Here is a 13,827-nt window from a genome sequence, read left to right as displayed (position 1 = left end):
GCAAAAGTTATGGTCATGGTCATAGTATATAAATGCTTAGTTAAGATGGAAAAGGCATTAAATTTGTGTACATATACATAGGAAAAATGGTTCATGTATATGTGTGTATGGTTTACTACTATCTATGATTTCAGGCATCCACTGGGGGGTCTCTGAAATGTGTCTCCCACTGAAAAAGGAGGACTACTCTATGTGAAAAGCCACAAGAAAGTCATTCTGCCATGGTTCTCAAATGAAGAGGGCTCTGTCCTTATATTCTCCTAAAAACCAAGGGTGTGAAAGGGGATTTTCTGCCTTCCTTGAACTTCACACAAGGGCAGGGCTTCCTTATTTTTGTCTTACTCCTGTTCCTGCTGGGTCATTGGAAAACATATTGTATATTACATGTTTTGGGATAACTCTTGGATGAGAAACAGACTTTGCAAGTAAGCTTTGCCTATTATACCAAGGATAAAGAACTTACCATCATTTCATTTCCTGTTATTTGAGCACTCTCAAAGTTCAGCAAAGTTATTCAATAGCCTCACTTACAAAGCTGCTCCAATTCATGAAAAGAAAAGGACTTTGTCCTTAGGAACCCTGTTCATCGCCACCTAGTGTTATAATGTAGATATTTCAGTAGCAAATGGTGAAAACCAAACAGTGACTACTGAAATGTTGAAGCATCTGTAGACCATAGGATTTAGGGGTAAATTTTGTCTACTAGACAAAGAAGCTAAAAGGATATTCAAAATCTCATATTTTCAGGATCAGAGCATGGTACAATAAGTGCGGGCTCAACAACAAAAACTATGAAGGGAAGCAAATTATAACCCTAGGTTATATGTGGCATATTACACGGGAAGGGTAGTGGGGGTCAGTGTGCCTCTGGGTCAATTGCTTCCATTGTCCAGAAATGGCACACAGCAAACTTATATTTCCCCTGCAGAGACCTGCAATGCTTTGTGTATGGCTAGACTCTGCCTTCCACATTTGGACCTGAATCTTAGAACGAGGTGAAAGAGGGCCATTTCCAGTACTGTACTACATTAAGTAGGAACGCCTTTGATATAAAATTCCCTCAATGAGGAAGGATTGGCACCTTTCAGTAATTTTTGGCAGCAGTTTCTCCAGTGGGCACAGCATCCCAGGCCACCCTTTAGCACACAGGACCCCAAGTCTGCTCTTACCTGCACTGCTCTCCAGGTGGCCAAGGTTGCAGACCTGACTGATGCTGTGTACCCACACCTGCATTTCTTCTTCAGTCTTGGCCACCAGGTAGAATGTACGGGAAGTAGTCTTGACAATGAATACAAAATTATTCTGAAATTCCTTCCGAACAAAACTGGGGCCCACATGCTTCCACACAGCACACTCGCTGAGGTCTATCACACGAATTGGCTTGCTGGAGTGCTTGTTCCGGTAGTACTCCAAGACGTCAGGGTTGCCGCTCATGCGTCCCCGCCGTAGCACAAACCAGCGCTTGCGCCAGGCCTGCAGAAGCAATTCAACAAGGAATTACCAGACTAACTGCTTTTGCTTCTCAGTCTCTGCCAAGAACCTATGTTGAGACAAGGATAGTAGGAAAGAAGCAAATCAGCCACTCTAAAAAAAATGAGACACTTTGTATGAAAGGATGAGTCTTCATGTCTGCTTTACTTTATGCTTTTAAGTAAGGGTTACTTTTGGAGAGCCTAGCAATGCAATTCACACCCACAGTTTGGAGAAGGAAGTAAGGAGCCTTTTTGAATTCCCTATCTTCTTACATTTAGGAACCCCTTTCTCATTGTATTCCACTGGACCAGCCTGCATGGGTAGTGCTTACCATCTGCTGTAGCCTCAATTGGGAATTGGGCATAAAGAAGGGTAACAGACTGACAGCAAGGCTTTCTCTAACTGGAAACTCAATGTTGCAGTTTGCAAATGCCAGTGGAGAGATTTATAGCTCTGTGGTTTTCTCTCCCGTGCAGTGGCATGTGTGACAGCAGGAAGTATGGGGTTCTGCCAGGAGGCATGGTGACCAATGGGACAGGAAGTCTTTTGTATCTCTAGCTTCATTTATGCCTGACACTTTTATAAGCCCACCAGCTCTTACCAAGCGGCCCAGGAAAAAGAAAAAGACAGATGGAGTGTCCTCAGCCTCCTCCCTGCTCAGAAAACATGAGATCTGAGGTGGCAGAAAAATCCAAAGAAGCAATGAAAAGTGAAAGTGAAGGCCAATTGTCACAAAGGAACAAAAATCCCTTTTGAGGTCATGACATGGGGCAGTGAACAGAAGGAGGTCAGCCACGCCATGTTGGGTTGGGGTTGGTGAACCCTGGCTTGGTTCTGCCTTTACAGGCATATAAAGCTCTAAGAAGAGGTTTGGCCCTCAGGGGATAGAGAAGTCTATGTTTTTAAGACAAGAGAAATAAAAGTATGTTTGTATGCTCATGGAGATGACCCAGGAGGGAAAGAAAAATGAATGACTTAATAAACTTCTATTGTAAAAACATGGCATTGGATGGGAGCAGGGTCACTAAATAGAAGAGAAGGACACATCTTGCTCTGGGGTTAGGAGCACAAAAGGTGGCAAACTTGGGCTTTCAACATTAACTAGGGCAAAGAGGAGTTGGAGTAAGTCATGTGTGCCTACTGAGGAAAGCTTCCATGAGGAGGCTGAGGTACCTCAAACTTTCCAAAGGCCACTTGGTGGGGAAATGTGAAGAGGAACTCTGTTGCACTTACCAAAAAATGGTTCTAAAAGAGGATGTTGAACTCAGTACAGAAACAAATTTCATGTTAACTGCTTTCAGTGCAAGAGGGAGAATGATAGATAAGTTTGTGTGTCATTCAGTCAAACAATAAACTGTCAATAGCCTACTACCATGCAGGACACTGTGCAGATGCTGGGGAAAGCAAGCTGAGCAAGCTGCAGGCCCTGCTGCTCATAGTCTTAAGCAGGGGAAGCAGTCAGTGAGATAAGCGCTATGATAGGGAAAATCAAGATGCTATGGGAACAAACAAGAGAGACATCTCTGTCAGATCAGTGGTCTGGGGAGGCTTCCAGGAAAAAGTGGTAGCTAAGTTGAGACTGAAGCAGGGCAGAGGAAGGAGCTTGTGCAAAGGCATCAATATGGAAAAGCTTTGTGTGAGTAGTTCAGCAGAGCAGGATGGCCAGGTATGCGGGCAGAAAGGAAAAAGAATAATCACCCAGGAACTCAAATAGGATGTCAAGCAACCTTGATGCTAAATCATGCTAAATCACCATCATGGCCTCCTTTAGGTTTTTACATTTCTACCTAAGAGCAATGACTATGCCAAAAGAGCATAGTCATGCTCTGGGGGTTCTGTCTTTGCTAAGTAGGCCAAAGCCCCAGGTTCTTCAATGGATAAATGATAAGAAAAAATTCTGCAGAGGAAAGGACTTAATCAACAAATTACATGGCCACCTGTGAGCTGTGAAAAATATTTGCAAACCACATGTCTGATAAAGGTTTAGTATCCAAAACTTATAAAGATTCTTAGAACTCATTATCACAAAAACAAATAACACAATTAACAAATGAATAAAAGACCTGAACAGAAATGTCTACAAAGAAGACATACGAATGGTCAAAGGAGAAGAAATCAGCACTTTTCTAAAGATAAGTGCACTACATGTTCACTCTAGCATTATACATATTAGCAAAGATATGGAAACAACTGAAATGTACATAAACAAGTGAATGAATAAATACAATGTGGTATGTACATTCAGTGGAATACTATTCAGCCTTAAAAGAGAAGATCATAGCATTTACTACAACCTGGATGGACTTGGAGAACGTTATACCAGGTGAAATAAGCCAGACACTAAAAGAAAAGTATTGTATGAGATCACTTATATGTGGAATCCTTTTTTAAAATGCTAAATACATGGAGATAATGAAACAATGAATATGTTTAGGAGGAAATGGGGACATGTCGGTTAGAGGATACAAAGTAGCAGATAGAATGAATAAGTCTAAAGAGTTAATGTATAATGTGAGGACTCTAATTTAAAATTTTATTGTATTAAGGATTGTTGCTAAATAAGTAGACTTTAGGTGTTCTTGTCACAAAGAAAGTAATGATATGAGATGATAGATATGGTAATATGCCTCCCTATCATAATCATGCTGTAAACCTCAATATACACAAGAAAATAACAACAGAGGGACAATCTATAGATTAAATAAGACTTCAAGGATGTCAAATTATTAAGTGTGTCTAGGAGATGCTCATTAGAGCGATAAAAACAAAAATGCAAAGAAGAGATTTCTGCACAGGTCAGGACAGTAGCTTTTGGTTCGTGGTTACAACAAGGTTCACCCAATAATAATAATTGTTTGGCCAAATCAATTATTATTGGCAATATTTGTAATTTGCAATATTTGTGCTTTCTTGTATGAGTAAAAAAAGATTTTTAAACAATTCCTGAGGACAGGTAATATCCTTAGAGTCAGATTTGGTAAATATTTACTGAATGACAACTATGTGCCAGGTACCGTGCATGTAAAGGAAAAGAGATGCTGATTTTTAGGGATTTGGTAAGCTCTTAGATTGGGGAGGGAAGGAAGTGGTCTGAGCTTATGGTCCAGTATAAAGTACTGGGCATGAGGAGGTGTATCCAGTTGTAAATAAGAGACAAGTCTAGATCTAAGACGTGAAGGTGAGCCTAGGTCAAGTGAATCTAGCACTTTTCTAAGATATCTGCACTACATGTTCACTCTAGCATTATATGCATAATAGCAGGCTGAATAGTATTCCACTGCAAGTACATACCACATTTTATTCATTCATTTAATTGTTTATGTGCATTTCTGCTCTCTGGTAACTCCTGACCCAGAGTAGAGGGTGTGAGAATGTGAGAGTGTGAGGGCTGCCCACTCTTCTTCCTGGGGAGATGTTTATATTTTACAAATGCAAGAATGCTGCACTGCACCTTCTCCCCTCAGGCCCCCTCTGTTTGGCAGGTTATGAGCGATCTGGCAAGTCAAGTTGGAAAAGGGCAAGGTCTACAGTTTAGAAGAGAAGTGAAGGTGAGCATATGTCAAGTGAATCTAGAAAGCAGAATCATTCTGCAAAGAAGTATCCACAACTAAAACTCGGAGGAACAAAAGGAGGGGTGGTGCTGAATTGAAAGTCTGGAGACCTACATTTGAGTTTTGAATCTGCTTTTGGTTTTCTGTCTGCTTGCACAAGCAACTTGACTTCTGAAAACCTCAGTTCTATCATCTGTAATAAGTGTACATAAAAACAACTTAAATGGTGTTATTGTGGCGAACCAGTGAGAAATGGATGGCAGAATACTATCAATTCAACCATAGCACCACTTACCTTTGGCTGTGTCTGCCATTGTCAATGAGGACTTTTCCAGCACTGACCAGCAAAAGATCCGTTTCCCATCACCCTTTCCTGTCACAGCCACCAAGCTGACTCATTACCACCCCACTAGTATCATCTCCAACAACAAAAACCTGTCACATCCTGTAACCTTGTGGAAAAGTATTGCAGCTCATTTCTAGAATTGGACAGAGGTTAAACTGAACTCCTTTAGGAAGGTGTGTCTAGGTCATGGATCTGTTAGTTTTTTACGGAATTGTTAGACAAATAATTGAATCCTACCTCTGAGGGTAAACACTACGCACTGTTCTCCTCTTGAAACAACCCAACTTTATGAATTCACAGTTTACAAATACCAACTAATTTGTGTCTCAATGGAAAGACACACATCACAATGAACAAAGATGCAAATTCCCATAAGGTTGAAGTGGGTCTTGTGTATGGCAAGGAGATACCATGGACATACTCTAGGGAAGAAGGACTGAGGCTTGAATCTCAATTTTGCTGTTATGAGTTGAATTATGTCCCCTCACCCAAATTCATATGTTGAAGTCCTACCACTCAATATCCCACAATATGACCTTTTTGGAAAATAGGGTCTTTACCAAGTTAAAGTAAGGTTAATAGCATGAGTCTTAATAAAAATATGCTAATGTTCTTATAAAAAGGGGAAAGTGGGACACAGAGATGCACAGAGGGAAGACACTGTGAGACAATACAATTATGTTGTAGAAGCCACTTGATCCCTGGTACTCGGTCACAGCAGCCCTAACAAACTCATAATTCCCCAAGTTTTAATGTATATCTGAATTACCTAGGAGAACTTCCACTTCCAGCCATATTGGTGCACCTGGCACTGATCTTGCCTCCTACCCATAAAATAAACTTGAAACTAGTCCAAATAAATATATGAAAAAAATCGCTTTCAGATATTGGAAGGGAGTCAGTTCAGGTCTGTAATCTCTATGTGAAGGGAAACAAAAGAGGTGAACCCTACGACCACTTTGGCTTTTAGCCTATAGGCCATTTACAGACCACAGCGATCTGGCAGAGTTGAGAAAATAGAGATTAGAATTCTGGGTGGTTGAGGTGGTTAGAATTTGCAAGAAACAGGACTAGATAGCAGGGAACTATATAGATAAAGAACTACAGATGTTCCCCCAGGAGACTTTGGCATTGTTAGAATATTAACATGTATGTGGGTAGAGTGAAATCCATGAGACAAGTCCAAAAACAAATACTGACAGAGCTAGGAGTCAGCTGAGTTCTGATCAACCAAAATGGAGAGGCCTGGAATGTTCAGTAGAGACTCCAGAAAGGCTATACCTTAGAAGTAGGAATAGGGCCAAACTAGTCCTAGGGTATAGGCTTAAAAAGTAGCCTTAGAGGGCTGTGGCTGTGGCTCAGTGGTAGAGTGCTTGCCTCGCACATGTGAGGCACTGGGTTCAATTCTCAGCACCACATGAAATGAATAAAATAAAAGTATTGTGTCCATCTACAACTAAAAAATAAAAAAAGTAACCTTAAAATGACCAAACTGATCTACAAGTTACTGAACTAACTTCCAAAACATAGTTCAGCCCTTTTTAAGGGAAGACAATAAACTCCACTCAACAATATAATGTTTAACAATATACAGCCTCCAAAAATATTACTACCAATGCAAAGAAGCAGAAAAACATCCATATGCAAGAGAACATTCATTAGAAAGAGATCTAAAAATGACATAGATAATACAAAAAGCAGAAAACAACTTTGAAACAGCTATTATTGTTTAAGGCTTAAAGGAAATATATACATAATGAGAGAATGGAAGATACAGTCAAGAAAACATGGAAGTTACAGAGGAAACAATAAAATATCTGAAATAAAAATTCACTAGATGAGCATAACACCGTCTTAGACACTGAAGAAGTGGTCAGTGAACCACAGAAAGAAAAACACTAGGTATAAGGAAGTAACATGTAGGGAATTAGCCATATACATTTGGAGCAACATAATCTGACACGATTTTAAAAAGTCCTTACCTTCTCTATTGATAGCAAATTTATGCGGGGAGTTGAGAGTAGATATGGGAAGATGAGAAGCTACAATTACTGAGGTGAGAGGTGCATAGAGGGAAGTGGATGACCAGAAAATGCTTCAGAGAAGAAGCAACAGAACTTGTTAATGGTTTGCATGGGGAGAGTGCAAGTAAGAATCACTCTAAGGTTTCTGAGACATTGGAAAGCTGGCAGAGGACTGAGTCTGACAGACTTGAAATCAAAAGCTTTGTTTTGGCTGCGTTAAATTTGAGAGAACTCTTAGATTTATAAGTAGAGATGTCAGTTAGATGGTTGTTTATATGGGTCAGAAATTCACTGGAAAAATCCAGATTGGAAACATAATTTGGTAAATCATCACCAAATAAATGGTAGTTAAGGGAAAGGAGACTGGATAAAACTAATTAGGAAGATCATGTGTAGTTCAGTAAGGAAAGTCCCCCAGAATGCAGGGGGGACTTAGTACCAAGAATTTTAACTCAAAACCAGCAAATGCTTTATACAGACATTGTAGCATGTTGCTCCGGATTAAACTGGAGTGTGAAAATGATGGGGTGATGACTTCCCAGATTTTACCTAAAATGAGCATTTATCGATTAGTAGAATGGGCTATAAAGGCTGAAATTGAGCACTTTATTCTTACACTCAATTTATTCTTGCACAGTAAAATAAAGCTGGCTGGGTTGTAGCAAGTTTCACTTTTTTGGCTCCAGAATTCACTCTAATAAAATTGAAGTGGTCCATCTGGATTGTATCCATTGTCAAAAGACACTGAAATGAACTGAGAAACATCCTGAAAGCCTCTGAGGCTGTAAAGAGACACCTCCGATTTAAACTGCTTTTCTGGCAAGAGTGATTACTGTCCCTTTGTTTCAACAGAATTGGCCTCTTTCCCCCTCTGCAGTGCTGAAATCCCTAAGCTATGAAATCATTTCCTTTGCATGTGCACAGGATGGGTCAGCAACCTGCCTCCATGGCCAACTTGGGCTGAGGGAGCAGACTGACAGCTATCTGCATTTAGAGCTATAGGTTTTGATCCTTCAAAATTGCTGTCATTTCAGCAATGGCAGTTTTTCTTATCTTGCCAAAAGGAACTATGCAGGCCTCTTCCACTCCTGACCCATGGATATGCTCTGTTCTGTCCTGCCTAAATGTGTCTAGGGATCCAGGATTTTGGTGCTCAGAGTCTGATTGTTCAGATTGCTGGTCTCCTTCAGCACTGCTTTTTCAGTGGCTTCCAGGTTGTGTGAACTGGCCTAATACAGGACTTTCCTGTTCTCATGTAGACTGTATGTTCTGTCTTAGTCCCTAACGTATCTCAGGTATCTTTAGCACTCTTGAACAGAACTACACACATATACACATGGATACATGAGGACACATACAACAGGTGACACCTACTGTGGCTCTTTTTTTCTCCCTTTGTTATTAGGGATTGAACCCAGGGGTATTTAACCACTGAGCCACAGCCCTTTTTTGTATTTTATTTAGAGACAGGTCTTGCTAAGTTGCTGAGGCTGGTTTTGAACTTGAGATCCTCCTGCCTCAGCCTCCCAAGTAGCTGGGATTACAGACGTGTGCCACAGAGCCCCACACTTATTATAGCTCTTGATGCTGACACTGAAGGAACTCTCTTTACAGGAATCATCTAAATCAAATTATTTAAAAATGATAATTTAAAAAGATACTAAATCCAAAAGAGATTTTAAAAGTACAGAAAAAAAACCTAGAATAAGTGGGACAAATAAAAGGCATAAAATAAGATGCTTGCTTTCAAGCCAAATGCATCTATAATCACTTAAAGTATAAAGAGACTTGATGCTACAGTAAAAAGATGTTTATTGAATGCCCACTATGGGTCAAGCCCTGCCTGGTATGTGTGCCACTGGATCCAAGTGATAGTCAAAATACCGTCATGAAGTATTCCACATGGATGAATTCATACCTGTGAGGAGGGTAAGAGTGACAGAGGATGAAGTTATAGATGTGGTAGTGGCCAGATGACACAAGCCAAGTTAGGGACAGAATTAATAGGACTGAGTCATCAACTGCATATGGGCCATGAGGGAGAAGAAGTGTTACAGGTTGAATCACAAGTTTCTGGTTAGCGATTGGTAGATAATATAATGTAACATGTTATCAAGGACTCAGAGTCCCTTAAGGGCAAATGAACTTTCACTGATAGCATTTTCTCTCTTATAAGTGTATCAACTTATATTCATAATCTTTTGAAGAGATCAATGCAGCTACTATCCTAATTTTCCAGAAAAAGAAATTGGCACTCAGACAAATGAAGTGGCTCACTGAGTGACAGTAAATCTGAAACTCAAATCTCGTGGATCCCCATTCATTGTTCAAGAGGGTACATATCCACCAAAGTTGATTGGTGACATTTCAAGATAGCTTAAAACTTTACTGGGCAGTTTTTTAAGCTGCTTGCTCCTGCCCTATTCTGTAGTTTACTAGGAGATATTTGGAGGAAAACAAGAGTGACCGAGTAAGTCATTCTCAAAGTCACATGTTACAGCACTTTCAACAAAGACTGTTCTATCACATGGAACTATCAAGCTGTTTCCTTCAAGTGGAATATTTCTGTCTTTTCACATACAAACATTATTCTTTGGAGGCCAGAAGACAGAAGAGGAAAAAGGGAAAGAGGAATAAGACTTGCTCTTGTCTAATTTACTGACTTTTCATTTCCTTTTGTATCCTTCCTCATCCCTGTTCCTCTGACTGTGAACAAGTTTCCCCTACTGTGTTTCTCTTGTTCTTGTGTCGCTAATGCCACACACTTAGTAAAAGCTAGTTAGTGTTTAGGAAAGTGAACAACTCAATTATTAACTGAAATTTGTAAGGACTCCAAGAATCTTGGATGTATCCCAGGACATGAAATGAAAGAAAACATTTGGTAACATCTTGGAGATTTCTGGTTACTTCTCAAAACTTGCTACTCTAAGCTGAGAGCCCATTCTCTTTCCAGCAGTTACACCTTGCACGCATTCAGGAAGTTTGGGCTGAATTTATGAGTTGCAAAAGGTAAAAATCATTGAAGAAACCAAATTCTGGTTAACATTCTATTTTCTGCTGAGCTACTCAAGAGGGCCCTTCCCCTCTGCCTTCTACTTCCTTGGCAAGGGAGATCACAAAGGGCATGGAATCCAAGGGCAGTGGGTTGGGAATTTCCAGGACAGGTTACATTGCTCTTCTCTGTCCTGGCTCAGTGCCACTGGCCCTGGAATTGCTGGTGACCCTTCAGCCTGATGGCCTGTAACCTTCTGCTCCCTGCCAGATAAAGTTGGGACTTGTCCCAGACATGGAATAACTTCCTGTGATTGTCCTGGAGATGGCCTGGCCCACATGATCTATTTCCATGGCTTGTCAACAGAGGCAGAAAATTCCTGTATCTCTGTGGGGTGGGGGACATTGGGAGGAGGAATCCTGAGGAGAAATATTCAGCAGAGATAAGTGTAGCAAGAGTGCTGTGTTCAAGCACAGCCACACTACATGACATGAACTTGACCTTCCTCATGTATTGTCAAAAAAAGTGCCACTGCATATCCTGGTAGTTTCTCATTATTCCTTGTGTGGCAGAACCTTCGAGGTCATTAAGAGCAGCTAATCAAATTTGCAGGTGTTACAAACCTGGGAGGGTCACTAATACATTAGGTACAGGATCAGGATACAAAGTAGTGGGTTGAAACAATGAGCTAAAGTCAACTCAGGAATAAACAGTTATTTTAAACTCTGGTAAATTCTGTGATAGACTGAGTCTAAAGTTCAATGGAAATATAAAAGGGGTAATCAAATCTGGATGAAGATTCAAGGAAGCTACAATTCAGAGGAAGTGATGATGGAGTTGAACTCACCAGACCAAAATGGTAGAGAGGAAGAGCCTCTAAACAGAGGTACTTGTGAAAAGGCATGAAAGCATGAGAATAATCTTTCTCTAAGTACCCTCACACCAAAGTGTTTGGCATAAATATCAATGATGGTTACACAATATCATAAAGGAATTTAATGGCACTGAATTGTACAATGGCAACTGGTTAAAATGGTCAATATTATGTTATGCATATTTTACCACAATGAAAAATATGATCCTTCCACCCAACAGAAGATGTCACAACCAGAGTAACGAAAAGATCCAAGCAAGATAGATCCTCAAAATATGCAATAGGAATAATAAAAGCTAAGAGTATGTTCCAGAATTGTTCTAAGTGTTTTAGATGGAATAAATCACATCAGTTGCTCCTGACACGGACCCCACATGAAGTACACATTCTTTTATGCTATTGCGTGTGTGTGTGTGTGTGTGTGTGTGTGTGTGTGTGTGTGTGTGTATACACTGGGATGCAGAGTAGTTAAACAACTTTCCTGAAAGTAAAAGCTAATATATGAACTGAGATCATCGATTTCAGCCTTGGTCCTAACCATACACTGTGTGCCATGAATCCATTCACTGGGTCAAAGGGCTTAGCATGCCATAAGACTGAGGCCATGGGTGAGGTATTCAGGAAGAACTGAGACCCCCAGGAAGAAAGGAATGTATTGAATCAGCTGGAACTGAGGGACAGGGGGTATTTTGCATTAAAATTCAGGCTTAAAACACCTAAATGTTCCATGTGAGCCTGAGTATGGGAGGGTGGGAGGGTGCAAATAGATGACAAGGGATGATGTGGGCAGTCCTGAAAGGGGTCTCAGCACCCATGTTGTGGCAAGTTCAATAGTCACTAAGGCCCCAGATGGATTTTTACAGGGAGGTTAATCAGCTACGTCCTCCTCTGGCTGGAGGAAGTTGCCAAAACCACCTCTGAGCTTCTGGCCAACGCATAGCCATGAATCAACAGAAACCACTCCACCCAGAAGACCACAGGGCACCAATGTTTACTTAAGCTCCTGACTCAGTATAGGCAAAGCTAAGACTCCAGAGGGCATCTGTCAGCTGACTTATCCTCTGCTACCTGGAGAGAGTTCTCAATTTCAGAGAAAGAACATTCTCAATTTCAACTTGGTTTCATTATTTTTTGGCTCAAAGCACATCTGCTAGAAAGTAGAATTTTATTATTTACAGTTCCAGGCAAATTCCCTTGGCCTCTTCACCGATGACCCAAATGCCCTTCTTTTCCTTCCAAGAACACATGTGCAAGTCAGGGTTCAGAGGAATATTTGTTGAATGAATCCATGAGCACTGGTCCAAAACATATCAACAATCTTGGACACAGCAACACTAACCAGTCTTACTTTTCATTTACTGTGTAAGCACTAACCTCAGATTTGCACCAGCGCAACACATGCCCTGGTCCCCCTTTCCTCTCCCTGTTCCACCACTGAGCTACATCACGAGCCCTTTTATTATTTATTTTGAGAGAGGGTCTTGCTCAGTTGCTGAGGCTGGCCTGAAGACTGCAATCCTCCTCAACCACTGGCATTGCAGGTCTGCATCATGGTGCCCAGCCCTTTACAGTTCTTCTGTCAATTACTATTAGTATACTTTGACAATTTTTCAATTGTGATGTTGATCTTTTCTAATAAGTGAAAAAGATTATTCATAGAAGGATATGAACTCTTTGCTTGCCACATGTAATAAAAAATTTCATCCTTTATCATGTGTAAGTTTATATTATAACTAAAATAGCCCTCAGTGCATAGGAGATGCTCACTAAATATGTGTTGAATGACTAAATGAATGAACAAAAGAGTTTTATTTATATTCTTTTTTCCATTTTTTAAATTTTAATTCATTGTACACAAATGAGGTACAACTTTTGTTCCTCTGGTTGTACGTGAAGTAGAATCACACTGTTTGTGTAGTCATACATGTACAGGGGGTAATAATGTTTGTCTCATTGTGTTATCTTTCCTTTCCACCCCTCCCACCCCTATTTTTCCTCTGTGCAGTCCCTCCTTCCTCCATTCTTGCCTCCTTCCCACCCCCCATTATGTTTCATCATCCGCTTATCAGTGAGATCATTCATCCTTTCGTTTTTTGAGATTGGCTTATCTCACTTAGCATGATATTCTCCAATTTCATCCATTTGCCTGAAAATGCCATAATTTTATTATTCTTTATGGCTGAGTAATATTCCATTGCATATATATACCACAGTTTCTTTATCCATTCATTAATTCAAGGACATCTAGGTTGGTTCCACAATCTGGCTATGGTGAATTGAGCAGCTATGAACATTGATGTGGATGTATCTCTGTAGTATGATGATTTTAAGTCCTTTGGGTATAGGCCAAGGAGTGGGATAGCTGGGTCAAATGGTGGTTCCATTCCAAATTTTCTAAGGAATCTCCACACTGTTCTCCAGAGTGGCTGCACCAATTTGCCACCCCACCAGCAATGTATGAGTGTACCTTTTCCCCCACATCCTTGCCAACACCTATTGCTGCTTGTATTCTTGATAATCACCATTCTAATTGGGGTGAGATATAGTCTTAATTGTACATGGATACA

The 13,827-nt window shown here is 40.4% G+C and overlaps 1 protein-coding gene across 2 annotated transcripts in view; it reads right to left on the bottom strand.

The window, feature by feature from the left end:
- Positions 1–13,827, bottom strand: part of GAB3 (GRB2 associated binding protein 3) — a 59,230-nt gene that overhangs the window by 26,033 nt on the left and 19,370 nt on the right. For both annotated transcript variants that reach the window (XM_079124386.1, XM_079124385.1), the window contains exon 2: positions 1,170–1,473. In XM_079124386.1, coding sequence (XP_078980512.1) covers positions 1,170–1,473 — 304 coding nt within the window. The remainder of the gene's footprint in view (positions 1–1,169; positions 1,474–13,827) is intronic.

The sequence above is a fragment of the Sciurus vulgaris genome (genome assembly GCF_902686455.1).
Source record: "Sciurus vulgaris genome assembly, chromosome: X".
In the NCBI taxonomy this organism is placed as follows: domain Eukaryota; kingdom Metazoa; phylum Chordata; class Mammalia; order Rodentia; family Sciuridae; genus Sciurus; species Sciurus vulgaris.
Note: the sequence above shows the minus strand (reverse complement) of the source record. Positions and strands in the feature narration are given on the sequence as shown.